At 27.4% G+C, this 15455-nt stretch overlaps 1 protein-coding gene across 1 annotated transcript in view; it reads right to left on the minus strand.

Moving 5' to 3' along the window:
* Positions 1-583: 583 nt before the first annotated feature.
* The window catches only part of LOC111633164 (protein ECT2-like), a gene marked incomplete at its 3' end in the record, with an annotated part of 36646 nt that continues 21774 nt past the window's right edge, over positions 584-15455 (minus strand). The window contains exons 9-18 of the mRNA XM_023377694.1: positions 14059-14180; positions 12698-12760; positions 9476-9683; positions 8072-8211; positions 7159-7347; positions 6979-7089; positions 5520-5616; positions 2898-2979; positions 2150-2228; positions 584-721 (exon numbers count right to left, since the gene is read on the minus strand). Of these exons, the coding sequence (XP_023233462.1) occupies positions 584-721; positions 2150-2228; positions 2898-2979; positions 5520-5616; positions 6979-7089; positions 7159-7347; positions 8072-8211; positions 9476-9683; positions 12698-12760; positions 14059-14180 (1229 nt within the window). The remainder of the gene's footprint in view (positions 722-2149; positions 2229-2897; positions 2980-5519; positions 5617-6978; positions 7090-7158; positions 7348-8071; positions 8212-9475; positions 9684-12697; positions 12761-14058; positions 14181-15455) is intronic.

Below are 15455 nucleotides of genomic sequence, written 5' to 3' on the forward strand. Positions count from 1 at the left end.
ATGATTAAAAATTGCAACATGGCATTGTGACAATGTCACAATAAATAATTGATTGTCGTATTATGTATAAAGGATACCTCGACTTACACTACCCCAACTGACACAAACCCGGAGTTACGTGATTTTCAAATCTTGTTGATTCATCTTTTGTTTGAGCACCACGCAACTCTTCATTACTCATTCCCCCCACACTATTGTTCAGCTTACATGTTCAGACGTGTCGTGCGGAATCGACACATAGCTACAATTTATTTTGTGTTATTTATTTCTGTATTTGTTATATCTACGAAGACTTGAGAGACTATGTGGTGATTTCTTGTAATGTGAACGAATCAAAAGATGAGATAAGATTAACAAGAACATTTATTAGCTTACATACATCCGACTTGGATTTTACAAAAATTGAGAAATTATACCTGACTTACGCGGTTATCGCTCAGTCCCACTTATCGCAGGTATTACTGTATTTTGAAAGCTAACTTTATATCAATTTTTTACAAGCAATATTGTATGAATCTTACTAGACTATATTTTTATATAATTATTTTATTTAAAAGCAAGCAATAATGAATTATTATAAGACAATAAATAAAATTCTTACCTCCAGCATATCTGTAAATAGGAACATGGTAATCATGTCACCCTTGTCATTAAAGTTATCTTCCATTTCTTGCACTTCTATTTCCACGATAAAACTACGATGTGAAGATAACAAATGAGCCTAGAATTCAAACAAACAGTTCTGTTGTAAATTTAAAATTCAAATCTAATCAAAATAACAAGATTTTAATGAAAGTATGACGAGAAACATTCGATTCTAATTCTTTCATGTAGTGTTCAATACCAACAAGCACATACAAACTGTCTATTACTCCTAAGAATCCAAAATGATTCTTAGCATATACTTTTTTCAGAAGTAAATTGATATTAATTACTTCAAAATTGACATGACAAAGGAAGAATAACGTAAATCTTAATAATTTGTCTATATCCATTTAAGTAATTTGTCACACTTAAGTTAAGATTTGTTAACAACAAAAATTAAAAATAGTTTTGTAGTAAAAAGTTTTAAAGGGTTATCCACTGCCTTCATTAAACAGTAATGATAATAGAAAACATCTCAAGATAATTTAAATAATTATTGGATCCATATAATATGCAAAATTTTGACCAATATTAATATCAACTCTTGATATTTATAACAATAATTTATTATCTTGTGAACTTTCAGATGCTCACACACACACGTGCAGATATTCTTGTGTTTGGAAAATAATGCACCACAGGAATGCCCGATAAAGAAAGAATGCCGTCCGGCAAGGCACCGATGATGTCGGTGCTGGATGGCATTCTTAATATCGTCGGGTGCTTGCACAGTGCACATGATAACCTGATGGGTAGTTGCACATACCACCCGTCCGATGAGTTTGCAGACTTTACAGTTGCATAGTGCTTTCAAAAACTGCCGACATAATTCCCAATGTCTATTTTCAATAATTAGTAATAAAGATGCACATTGCAAGCATCCATTGTTATAGTAATCATTTATATCAGATTGCTAAACATTCAAAAAAATATAAGAAAGCGTAACACAAATACATAACATTTGGTACTGTCAAACAATCTGCTAAATTAATTATTGGTTTACATCGGTGGTTCCCAACTTATTTTTATTGTGGAATCCTTTTCACCTTAGTGAAATATGTTGAAACCATGACAATTTTTAATGATTGTAGATAAAACAGCAAACAGAAACATCAAAATCAATTTATTGAAAATGATTTTGAATTTAGCAAATTACTTTTTTTTCCATTTTGTGACGAGTATCACACAAAAAATAATAAGGAATTTAAGCATATGTAGAAAATAAATCATAAAGTAAAGAATGAAAACAATGAACTTTGTTTTATTTAGCAACATCATCTATAATCTGCTTTAGTACAGAGTGACTATTAGTAATCAAACTAGAAACAAGAATAATTGCTATGCAAATTTGAAACCATTTAGCTTAGCTATAGTTTTGCATATCAATCGTGCATGTAACTCTACTGAAGTAATATTTTTTGGAAACAGTTACTTCGAAAGATAATTTTTCTAGTTTTACCTTATGGTTTTAACTTAAAATGACAAACTTTAAAAACGTACTTACAGGACAATTTTCAATGTCGTTGACTATGTCGAACATCACGACTTGACTTTCGGTTTTTCGTTTATTCTCATTAATATGACTATAAAATTAACAGCAAATTGAAAAATAGCACATTAAGTTTATTCATTTAAGAATTAAAAACAAAACTTTGTTCAAAATACAATTTTGTTGTATTTTTATACACAATTCAAATTCAATACTTAAAACTTTAAAAACCATTATGAACAAAATACATATATATATATACATACATATATATATAAATGCCTAAAAGGCAAGAGACAAAAATGAAAAATAAATATTTATTTGCCTTTCATTTTTCTCTCTTTTCACTCTGAAGACACTAAGAGCCTTACTGTAGGGCCACAGAGGCCCACAATAAGACAGCAATTGGGTGTATAAATACTGAAAGAGGAAAAAAATGAATCAAACAAAAAAAAAAAAAATTGTTTTTCTCACTATATAAAGCATACAGCAGAAATTTTTATTCTAAATCAAAAAACACTATCCAAAATTTCTACATTAGAATTTAATTAATTAATAATCCATAAATTTGAATCAACAAGCAAAGATATCAATAGCGGATAACATATTATCGGCATTAAAAATTTAAAAATTATTAAATTTCATATATCAGATTGATTATTAACACACACAATAACTATTGGTAGATTAGCACACTTGTCTATAAATTTCCATGGATCAGTGTTAAACTAAAATGTATTTTCTTCCCCACCGAGATACTTACTTTGTAACTTCTTTCAAAGACAAAATTGCTTTCTGTAAAGCAGCGTGATCTGGATTGCTTTTTTGGGTGTGTTTCAAAATATCTGTAGAAGGTTTTAAATAAATTAGTGTACATCAATTAAATAATTTAATCATCAAAATACACACAGAGTAAAATAAATTTAAGTTATTAAACAATTATAATTAAACCATTCAAAGATTTTGATTGACATTTTATGTCATCAAACTTTGTCAAGACTTGTAATAAGTAATTCTGATCCAATTAAAAATCAATCATCAATACTTTATATTTTACCAATAATAACCATGCATGAAAATAAAATTAAGATTTCATATAAAGACGAATAAAATTAATGCTTTGAAATAATTTGGATTATTGGAAATCTATCTTATGTGAAACAATATAAAACTTAGACTACTCCAGCTTTTTACAAATATTTTGTATTCCTTAATATTACAGTTCATTTTATTATATGGTTTTACATTTATTGAAATTCCTAATAAACTTCTTGCATCATTATATTTTTCTTTTATATACACATAATTATACATGCAACATTATATAAATCTAGTAATCATTATATCTCTTCAATGCACAGATTTACAGTATGCACGATCTGGCAATAACTTGACTATTACTGTAAAGTTGCAATTATATCCTTTTGTAGCTATTAAAACGATTATGTAATACTACACTTATGTAATACCTTATGTAATACTATGATTATATAATACCTTATATAAAACATGAAATTTTTATCCCTATGAGAAAACAATACAATGTATTTTTGTCAGGAGGCCGATGTTACCAGATATGCAACTGGGAAATCTTATATTTTCATTCAAGTGAAAATGATAGATTCTGTAGGTAATAGTAAACGATGATTCTGCTCCATAAATATAATGGAACTTTTTTAAATGTGTGAGATTAGATATGTGACAATAGAAATTATTTAACAACAAGAGAAGAGAAAATTGGTAATTCTTTTCACATACATTTGTATTATGCAATGTTAGTATTGTAGTAATCAAATATGATCTTGAATAAGTTTGGTTCATAGTCAAATTTATGAATTCTTGATTGAAGTCAAAATGAACACAACAGAAAAAATTATTATTATAGTTGACTTCTCATAGTAGTGTCTAACCTGTTTCTGTCTTTTCCTGTTTTTATGTGCATCATATTTTTGCAGAGTAACCAGCATGCCACAAAAATGGGTTACCGGCATGCTGGTTAAACTGCAACTAAAATATAAAATTAACCAGATCTAACAAAAGTAGTTATTAATTAAACATTAAAGAAAACATTTTATAGATGTTGCAAACATTGTAATTTGACTGACTTAAAATCAGTAAGAGTGTTTTCCTTTACAAGGCAATAAAAGAATTAACAACTTATTGACAGTAGTAGTAAATCAGTGTGAGCTACACTGACCTTAAAAATAACATCTTCCTCTCAAATTTCATACAAAGCCCATGTTAATTGGTGTAAGCTGAGATAATTTATGCGAGTTTCTTAAATTTAAATATGTTTATTTTTGCATTTTTGAATCAAACAACAATAAAATATACATAAGAGAAGCATTTTTCAAATTCCACGAGTATTGTATGTAGTTAGAAAGAAGACAAAATGAAATTAAGCATATAATCGTAGTTTTTTTTTATGTAATGCTGACAGTTTCACAATTTTAGAATAAAAACATTCATTTTTACATGACGTAACTCATTTGCTTTTTAATGCAACCTCTAGAGAGGGACGTATAACCTCACTTAAACTGACATGTCGGTTTTTACCATACAAAAATATCTGATTTTGTGGTCTTCCCGGATAGACCGACATACCGGTCATTCTCTAAAAATATGCTATTACCATGTATTCCTGTGTTTTACCATGTTTATTTCTGATTTGTATGAACAATCCCAGAGATTGAAATCTATTGATATGCCAGTCTTTGGCCAACCAACTAATACCCTTCAGGTTATCTGGGATCTGGAAATTTTGGATTATTTTGCAATTAAAACAATATTTGAACTTTTAATTAAGACCATCTACGTCACCAATCCGTCAGGTTTTAGTTTGACTCTGAAGAGCCATAATTAATGAAAATTCTAAATTCTCATGTAACTGAGAATGACTAAGGCTGAAAGCACATATTTTGCAAATATAACAAGATTTAATATTTTAAGAAAATGTAAGTAGCTGCAAGTAGTTAATCTAAATATTTACCAAAATTTTACTATTTTTATCTTTCATTATCTTGTATTGTTATATCATGTAAATGTATCTTAATTAAAGAAAACCAATATATTTTATTTATTTTTATCATTAATCTAGTTATATATCTAGCATTAATATAACAATTATCTGTTTAACATCTTAAAATATTTAGAAACATTTAGATATAAGAATTATTTAAGGTTAAAGGCAAGTCGTTAGTATTTAAATTTCATAGCAAGCATTTTATTTAAATCATCTAAGAATTTGAAATTGTTTTCTATTTTATTTCTTAGTTTACTGGACTTTGTTTCCTATTCATAAGATAGTAATATCTATTTATAACTTACAAACCAGTTCTAAGGCAAATAGATAATTCTAAGCAAAATAACAAGAAATTTAACTTACCATTTAACAATAATATCATACTGGGTAATCTTTGAACTGGGCGAATCATTAACTCGTCTAAAGACTGTCTTCCACATTCGGGTTTACTCTGACATCTCTAACAATAACAACTTTGCTTTTATAAAATTAACATATTATTATAATAAATTTAATTTGAATAATATAATATAAAATTCATCAAATTAAACTTTTTAGTCACATCATCGGAATATATAAAAATAATTTATAATGTTAAAGTAAATCACACCTTTTCCACCACCACACCTTGTTATCAAAAAACACTTTGGATCCCTTTTGGAAGCCTGTCACAGGTTTTAAAACAGATATAATTCAAATGTTTAAACGAAGTTTCCTCTCAGTTTGAACTATGTCCATTTAAAACTTGAAGCAGGCCTTCTAAAAGCAATCAAAAACATTTGTTTTAATAAAGAAGTGTGGTATTGAAAAACGTGCAATTTTCTTTCAGTTGGTTCCAACTTTAATAGAAGTGTCTTTTGAACATTAAGTTAATTCATTTTAAAGCAATGACAAAAAAATTTAAGCATAGTAGTAGTTCATTTGAAATATTGATAGTACTAAAATTATATATAAAAAATAAAATTAAATGTAATAATTAATTACTACATTTTAATTTTATTCAATTTTGAATAAACTAAAATAAAGACAGAAATTTTAACTACAAACTAAACACACTTATAGGAAACGGTTATGATTGATGTAAATTTTGTAATAATAGTTTAAAAACATGTTTTAACTTTATTTATTTGAAGCAACTTATTATTTTTATATTTACCTTACGTGAAGTTTATCTGGTTTAAACTGTACGCCATTTCAAATTTTTAAGATTATTTGCATTAATATATTTATGTTGGGTTTAGTTTTCAAATTTTTATTCTTCAGTTTATCATTCTAGAAAATATATAATCCACATAAACAATTTTTCCCACATTCTTGCTTGACTAAGAGGGCCTTTTCTTCCATACCCATCACAGACCTACAATGAAGGTGGCCAGGCAACGTGAAAGACAAGGTTCAAAATATCTGGGACTAACCACCTGTGAAAAATTCAAAAGAGCCGCTCATGGAAATTGAACCCTGGCACCTGGAGTGGTAGGTCAAAGTCTTAACCATCTTGCCCTTATCACCACCAAATATTATTTTTGTGGTTTAAATTTTTTAAATAAATTTTTTTTTGGTTTGTTTACTGATATTTCTAATATTTTTCTATCTGTTATATTCAAAATAATGAAACATAAAAACCAAAATGGCAAGCAAATGATAAAAAAAAATATGAATTTTAGTCAATCTATTCTCAGATTTCAACATTATCCAAGATTACAACAAATTGCATCTTTTACATAAATATATAAATATATGTTGACAAATTCTAATACAAAGAAAATACATTTAATTATTTTCTAAACATAGTAAGGCATTTTATAACAAAAAGACTTCTTACTTTTAAAAATGCGTGAAATCTCGGTTTAGTTTGATCACAATGGATTAACACTTCCTTAGTTTTTTCAAAATAATTCACAAATGGTGGATAAGCTTTTAAAAAGTCTTGAGACTATCAGAGGAAAAAAATAATGTATTATAACATGTTATATATTTTAAGATAGTAATAAATTAGACTTACGTATTTGAGAATAATATTTCCAACACTTTTATCTTCTTTCCAATTTTGTAATAAAATATATAAATCTTCGCGCAATTTGGTATGTACTTCGTACAAAGGTGGAATGTTTCCGAATATTATTTTCAATTCGGTTCCGTCTAGTAATGCTCCTCCTACTTGATCGGGTTGTTCGAGAGGTTCTTTAAACATCTTAGTTTTATATACAGATTGAAAAAAAATTAATAAAATGTTTATGAAAATAATTTAAATAATAAATCATATATTTGTGATATTCTTAAGATTTTTATAAAATGTATGGCATTACTGCAAAATTTCTGAAAAAAATTAGACAATCCATTTTTGATTTATAATACTCAATAGTTAAATTATCAAAGTTCTGAATATATACAGGGTGTTTATAAATAAATGGTGTGGTTTTAAAAATTAATAATAAATCTATTTATTATCTTATATGGGCAAACCTTACAGCATAAGCAGCGGCAACTGGCCAAGTTTTTTATGCATTAATCACAATCCTTCAATATGTGCACCCATGGTCACACGACACACATCTACACGGTGATCAAATTCTTCCCATACGCAGTGTAGCATGTCCTTTGTGATGTTCTACAATGCATAACAAGCGAAGAGTGGGTAGTACATAAAAAATTTGGACAATTGCAGCTGCTTATTCTGTACGGTTTGCCCATATAAGGTAATAAAAAGATTTTTTATTAATTTTTAAAACCACACCATTTATAAACACCCTGTATATTTATTTATTCTCATTGCACCACATGCATGCACACAAACAATTGTAAATTAATGAACAACCTCAAGTTGAATAATAGTGTGTCTAAAGAAAATTTTTAATTATATTATTATTTATTATTTGAAATGTAGTATTTGATGGCAATACGAGCCATGTATTTACCGTAACAATAGTTTTCAGAATACCAACATAATTAGTTTCGGTCTGCAATAATTCTGTACAAACTTGCTGCCTGGGTGTCATAAGTTTATAATCTGCAATGGGCTTTAATGGACTTAAATGAGAACTTTCTAGAGGAGAACCTATAAAATAAAAAGAAAAATTTGTGTATAAATGTCCATAAATACATTTTTTTTTATTCAACAAAATGTAATCTATATTTCTGTTATTAAATATTACATAAAATCACATATATAAATAATTTAGATTAAAAAAAAATAGCATTAAAAAAAAAATGAGTTGCCTAACTTTCCTAGCTGCTATGAGATTTTATTTTAAAAATCACTTCTTAGTTATTAAACAAATAAAATTATACATGATACCATCTATTATGAGATTTTGTTATAAAAACTTTGCTATTTTATAATAATTAAAATTATATAAAGGACTTAATTTTGAGGGTGGAGATGAGTTTTATAAAGGTCTGTAAATGCTAAGAAGTAAAATCTTCATTAAGCCAACCCCACATGACAAATGACACAAAACCACTATCTCCCCTCCTCAACCTTTCATCACCGAAATTTAATAGCATCAATGACCCTTATACATAAGCTTCTATGCTAAATTTTGTTTCTTAATTTTCACTCCATTCTGAGATATTAAACAAAATAGATGCCAACACACACACACACACACGGATATTTTTTATTTTTTTGGAGTTCAGGGGGCCTCAAAACATGGAGATTTGTAAAAAACTAGAAGGATATAATTTGAGACGATTCCGATACTTTCCCTTGTTAAGTATACATAACCAGGAAAATAAAAGAACTACAACATTACCCTAAAAATAATCCTTGTATAATTAAACCTAATTAATATATACTGGAGTGTGACAGTAATACATGACAAATCGTATTCTTAATTTGGAAATATATATTAATGAATCTTCAAATTCCAAGTGGTGCTTTCAGATATTAGCAATAAGTTAATCTTCAATTAATTCTCAGTACTACTAACTAATATAATGCAGCAATTGACTTATTCAATAGCATATTTAAAACTATTGCAACATACGATCCAATTGAAAGAGAACAAAATCAGATAAATTTGTTATAAAGGTTGTAAATTTCATGACTATCTCTTAGCACAGAGATATTTGACTAAAAAAAATTAGAACTAGCAATTATAATGGGCAAAAAATATTAACAAATATCAAAATTATAATCACATTAAAAGTTTGGCTATTTTAGGTCAATTTTAGGCTGTGTGTAATATCAAATATCAATGATATAATATCTAAATCATCAATTGAATGCAATTAAAAACTCTCTCTATACATATAATTTTTTAAATTATTATTGGAAAGTACCTAATTTAAAATAAATTAGTTGTTAAAACAAAGCATACCTATTGAAAATGAAACGTCCGGCGAATATATACCATCAAATGTCGACGAATTAATTGTGGAATTATTTCCATCGGCATTTTGTAATTTGGACGGCTGCAGTGAATTTTCTTTATCCAATGATAACAGATAAGTAGCATCTCCAAGTTTCTTTCTTTTAGGGTAATGTGATATTGCTGGAGATGGCATGTGATGAGCTGCCTGTTCTTCCTAACATAACAAATTGTGTGAATTAAATCATTAACAAATATAATTCACAACAATAAATACAAAAAGAAGTAAAAATCAATATACTCTGTGTATCTTTTTTTGTATAAAAGTTTCTTATAATTTCAAAATCTTTTTAGACTTGTTTAGTTTAAACACCGATTTAAATGAAATTTTGTTAAAAATGTTTTTGAATATGAAAAATAAGTTATCATAAAATATTGGAAGTATGAAACCCAACCCTGGCTTCCCAAGCAAAACGAAATGGTGTAAAATCAGCTAAATCAAGTAAATTTGATGGTACCCAAGAAAGCATCTGGGATCTGCAATTATTCATGTTGGATTTCCTACATTAAACAAAGATCATACAAACAAAAAATGAATGGCAAATGACAATACGGCAGACTCTCGAGTATTGGACTATAATAAAAATATCAATCAACTGGTAAGTGAAATATTAAATTAGGATGATCTCAAATCACTAATTATCAACCTCGTCAAATTTATAATATATTTGTCAATATTCAGGCAAATAAGTGAAATTGAATCCAAATCAATATCATCTAAATATATAAAATTGCTTGTCCTGACTGATTCATCATCGCCCAGAGCAAACCGCTAAACCTAAAGAGGTGAAATTTGGTACACAGTTAGGGTACGTCATAAAAACATGCACTAAGAAGAGATTTTTTGAAACTCCCCCGCGGGGGAGAGGGAGAGGATTAAGGCTTAACCAGAAGAATGGCTTCTACTGTATTATTTTAGATGCAATTATTTTGTGTTTATCTGCGTTTTAATAGGGTATGTCATGGAAATGCACACTAAGAAGGGATTTTTCGAAATTCCCCTGCTGGGGGAGAGGATTAAGGCTTAACCAGAAAAACGGCTTCTACTGTACTATTTTAGATGCGATTTTTCGTTTTCAACTACATTTAGTCTTCATTGAGTATTTAGGTGTATTAAATTGATAAAAATATTTTTAACAATGTCTGAAATGTTATCAATTTCTATTTTTAAAATGTTCGAACCGTTTTAAATTCAAATTTGTTATTGCATATTGGTTTGATTATAGAACGATTGTAAATGTTCTAGAAAATTGATCAAATTAAAAACAGTTCGTTTGATTCTCGGCAATTCTCATCATTCTCAGTGGTAGATGTTATATAACAATTACTACGGTTGTTGAAATACTGAGTATAAATGGGGTTTGCTTGCAAAATCCTCGCAGGCAAAGCCGCAGGTAACAGCTAGTTAGTTAATAAAGCTATCAGTTTGTTAAGATAATCTAATATATAAGTAGAATTTTGTAAGTTAGTTTGTGGCAGAACTTTATCTGTTTGAGACATTTGTAGAAATGTTTGTGTTGGCATTGAATTTTGCTTTCTTTCTCTTAATATTTTTTGAGAAATTTTTCTTGTTTACACACTTTCCTACAAACCTGTTCCATTGTATTTTATTAAAAAAAATTTGTGAAAGCCCAGGAATTTCTTTTGAATGACCATAAAAATTCATTTTAGCAAACAAATCCACGACATCCCTGTCTACATATCCTGCTGAGGTTTTTGTTAAAAAATGTATCATTATTCCAAGAACTCATCAGGCATGCACACACTCATTGCTGAAGTGTTTACGAGGGAAGGAAGGAACTAAAAGTACATTAAATCTTCATCTAAAAAAGCACGGTTAAAAACCACATCAATAAACATTCATCACCTTGACACAAGTCTGTTACAACTACCTGAGCATTACAAATTTTATTAAAAAACAAATATTACATTAGCTAGCAATTAGTCAACACCTGTAGTTATCAACTAACAAAACACACATGGAGTTTCTAAATCTGTTCAATGCTTTCTTAAGGTAATCCAAACATTGCCAAGCACATTAAAAAAAAATAAAAAACATATTTCTAGTCAATTTCCTTTTCTTGTTTTTCAATATATATAAAACTTAAATTCATACATTATTAAACTGCTTATATATTTCTATTTACAAAATTTTGTTAATACAATATCCCCTTGTTATATCGCACTTGTCGGGCGAGAAAGAAAAAAGTGATATATCTGGCGGCGAAATATAACAGAGTAATAAAAATCTGGGCTTATACTAAACAGATGATACAAGCTATGAAAACTCTATCCTGCATTCTTTCATCGGCAAGTGTTTCTTAATATACAATTGAAAATTTAAAAAATAAATATTGAACATACAATAAAACTTCAAAACTTATAAAATTACAAAAAGTAAAAACTCTCTAAAAAGCAAAGTTAATACAGTATAAAAATGTCAGAACTTTCTGTTCAGAAATAAAGAAATTTTTTTCTTATACATTTTCTTGTAGATTTGAAATTTCACACCTTTACGTAAATTGACCCAATACTGTCAATTTACAAAAATGTAAAATTTTGAATTCACAGAAACTTGTATATGAAAAAACAGTACTTAAAACCAACAAACAAATAGTGATAATTGATCTGTCCACCTGTTTTTCTTATTTAGATCTTAACAAATTTATTGTTTCATCTGCAGTGGGAGTTTCGAGGACAATGGTAGGAAGAAAATACCGTATTTTGCTGCAAAAAAAAATTCAATGGAAATTGATATTTTAAAATTTATTGACTCAAATGCTTTTAAAATTTGGGAGACCAAGAAAAGCACTACATATCTGAATCCGCAATGTAACAAGGGGCTACCGTATAAGCTAAAATTAATAAGAGAAGCCATACTTTTCTATTATGGAATTTTTTAAAATCATATCATCATTCCCGGAAAAAAAACCAGTTATTAAATTCAATGTATAATGTATAATAAAAACTATAGTTTAAAAAACTGCATTTGGCAGAAGATAAATTTAATAGTTTGTAAGATTTAACACACTAACAGAACAAACATTTCAAGTGAATACTTGATAAAAAATTAAAGACATTATAGCTCACTATATATGGAGATTTAAATATTAATTCATATATATATATATTTACATGTATTCACAAAATTTTTAAATATAAAAAATTTACCTGTTTAAAATTATAAATTACTTCATCGGCACAAGCATCCATTTGTATACTGGCCCAAAACCACTAAAAATAATTGAAGAAAATGTTAATAATAATCTCCTTTCACAGTAATCTCAAATGATAAATTTTATATCAATTAAATATACATTTTAAATATATAAATTTCCCAAATAATTTGATATCTTTTTATCATAAAAATTAATATACAGTAATGTGTGTATAAAAATTATGTACAGCAAAACCCGTGTAAACTGAAATTGCACAACACTGAATATTTTATCTGGTGTGACAGGTTTTTGCTCTGAAAAGTTCTTCAACAGAAAAAAATTGCTCTGTTTCAAAGAATGTTATCAATTTAGGCATGTTTATATCTTATTCAGATTTTACATTAATTAAAATCCATTTATTTCTCATCAATTCATTAAGAGAATCTTAAAATAACATTTTTGTTTATTGGTCATTTAAAAAAATATCACTCAACAATATACATTTCTTTGACTCTCTCCATCCTTTGGACACTAAGAGGCACCCTTTCTTAAATCATACCCATTATGGATTTGACCCCAAATGCAGCAACCTGTTGGCGAGGAATGAGACCCAACATATTCCAGATAAACTTAGAATTTTTTGGAGGTGGTCTAACTGCTTTAATTTGATCTCGGATTCTCAGAGAAGTAGGCTGATGCCTTAAATGCTTCAAGCATTTAACATTTTAACAGTAGTAAATAGATTTATCATGAACATGTTTTAATTAATTATTTTTTTTTAATTTAAAAATTTCAAAAAGTTAAAAGTGCACAAGAAATAATTAAAATAAAATCAATAATAATAATAATAAAGATTTAGCATTAATTAAATAAAGTAATTAATTATTTTAATAAGGTTTAATTTTTTTTTAATAAAGAAAATTTTTTAAAAATGTTTCATAATCAGGAACACTTGAAACTAGCAGTATTGATATTTAAACTGGCTGTATAAACTGTTCCATCATTCTTTAAATGTCCATACACTTTAAAAAAAACAAAAAAGTAACCTATAGATGAACAGATGGCTGAGGTTGTAAAGACATTAGCCTGTCAATGTGGAATGTGGGTTTGAGTCCAGATCAAAATCTGGACTCAAACCCACACTCCAGGAATTTTTAATGAGTCCTGTACAGTATATGTTAGGCCCTGCTCTACATAAAATTAAAAATGGCCTCTTAGTTCCCTTGAGTTGGAAAGAAACTACAGAAAAAGACTAATTTTGTAAGTTTCAAGCACTCTTGGTATATTTTTATATTGTAATATGTATTTTCTTTAACAATTATATATATGAATTATTATTAATTTACATTTAAACAATCTATGTTTATTGATTACCTCAGAAGTTACTAAATGGGTTTTATGATTCAAACAGTTAGATATACTTTCGGGAATTTCTGTGCGCTCTTCTAAAACTAGATGTGTGCAAGAATGATCAATTGTTTCATGTACTTTTCCACCTTAAAAATAATAAATAAGATGAATATATAAACAGTTAAGAATTAATTTATATAGAAATTTTTTATATAACAACACACAAGAATTTTAAACAAAACATTTGAATCAAATATTTTTAAGTTTATTCTAGAATATAAAATGTACAAATTTGATTATAGTTTATAAAGCAATTGAAATATATATATTTACAATTAGTTTTACTATTAATTGATAGTATATAATCGCAATTTAATACATTTTTCAAGTCATAGTCAGGATAAATGAAATTGTGATTTACCTTCTATTTTATACAAATATTATAAAGTAACATCAAATTAAAAATATTAATAAGAAAAATAAAATAAAATTTTAATTGAACACTGATGATTTCTTATTCAATTGTATGTCAATTAAAATTTCTCTAACTTATTTCCATGTGCCATATAACGATAATACTGTATCTTTAATATTTCTAGTACACTTCACAAACTTTTTTCTTGTACACTTCACAAACTTTTTTCTTGTACACATTTTAAAATATATATGAAGAGTATATGAATGGAAATTACTGTACATATTACATCATATTCTAATAATTATCAAACTGTAGATTTTCAGGATATAAATATGAAGGAAATTGACCAATGAATAAAATGAAACATTAAATACAAACTAAAGTGCAATTAAAGAAGTGCATGTATTTTGTTTAGATTTTAATCAAATTATACAAACTTGCATCTATTAATACAATAAAACCTGAATTTCATATCAATTGACAATTTAAAAAACACAAATGATATAAACAGAGGACCAAAGAACTAACTTGAAAACAATGATGATAAAAAAATCCAAGGACTACAAATATATAACAGTATCCCTCATATAACATGGTAGTTACATTAAAAAAAAATGCAGTGTTCTGCAAATCCATGCTATATAAAACAAAAAACTAATGCAAAACACAGGGTTAAGTTCCAAAAGTTAACAAAAGTGTACTACAGTAGAGCGTCGTTTATCCGAATCAACTGGGGACTGGGGTTGTTCGGATAACTTATTTTTCGGATAACCGATTATGTATGAAGAAATACATTAACCTCTCCTGTGTTGAAATTTTTCTCCGTTGCATGTCGCTTTGCATTGAATTTTCGTCGATGTTAAGCCTAATATAAACTTTTTAAAATAATAATCATGGCTATTGTATCATTAAAAATTATTTCTTTATTTTTTACAAACAAAATAAATATATTGAAAAATATAAAAACAAAAAAATTATACTTTAGAAGCATCATTTTTGCTAT

Source organism: Centruroides sculpturatus, unplaced genomic scaffold (assembly GCF_000671375.1).
Source record: "Centruroides sculpturatus isolate CEXI.00-Female unplaced genomic scaffold, Cexi_2.0 scaffold110, whole genome shotgun sequence".
Lineage (NCBI taxonomy): Eukaryota > Metazoa > Arthropoda > Arachnida > Scorpiones > Buthidae > Centruroides > Centruroides sculpturatus.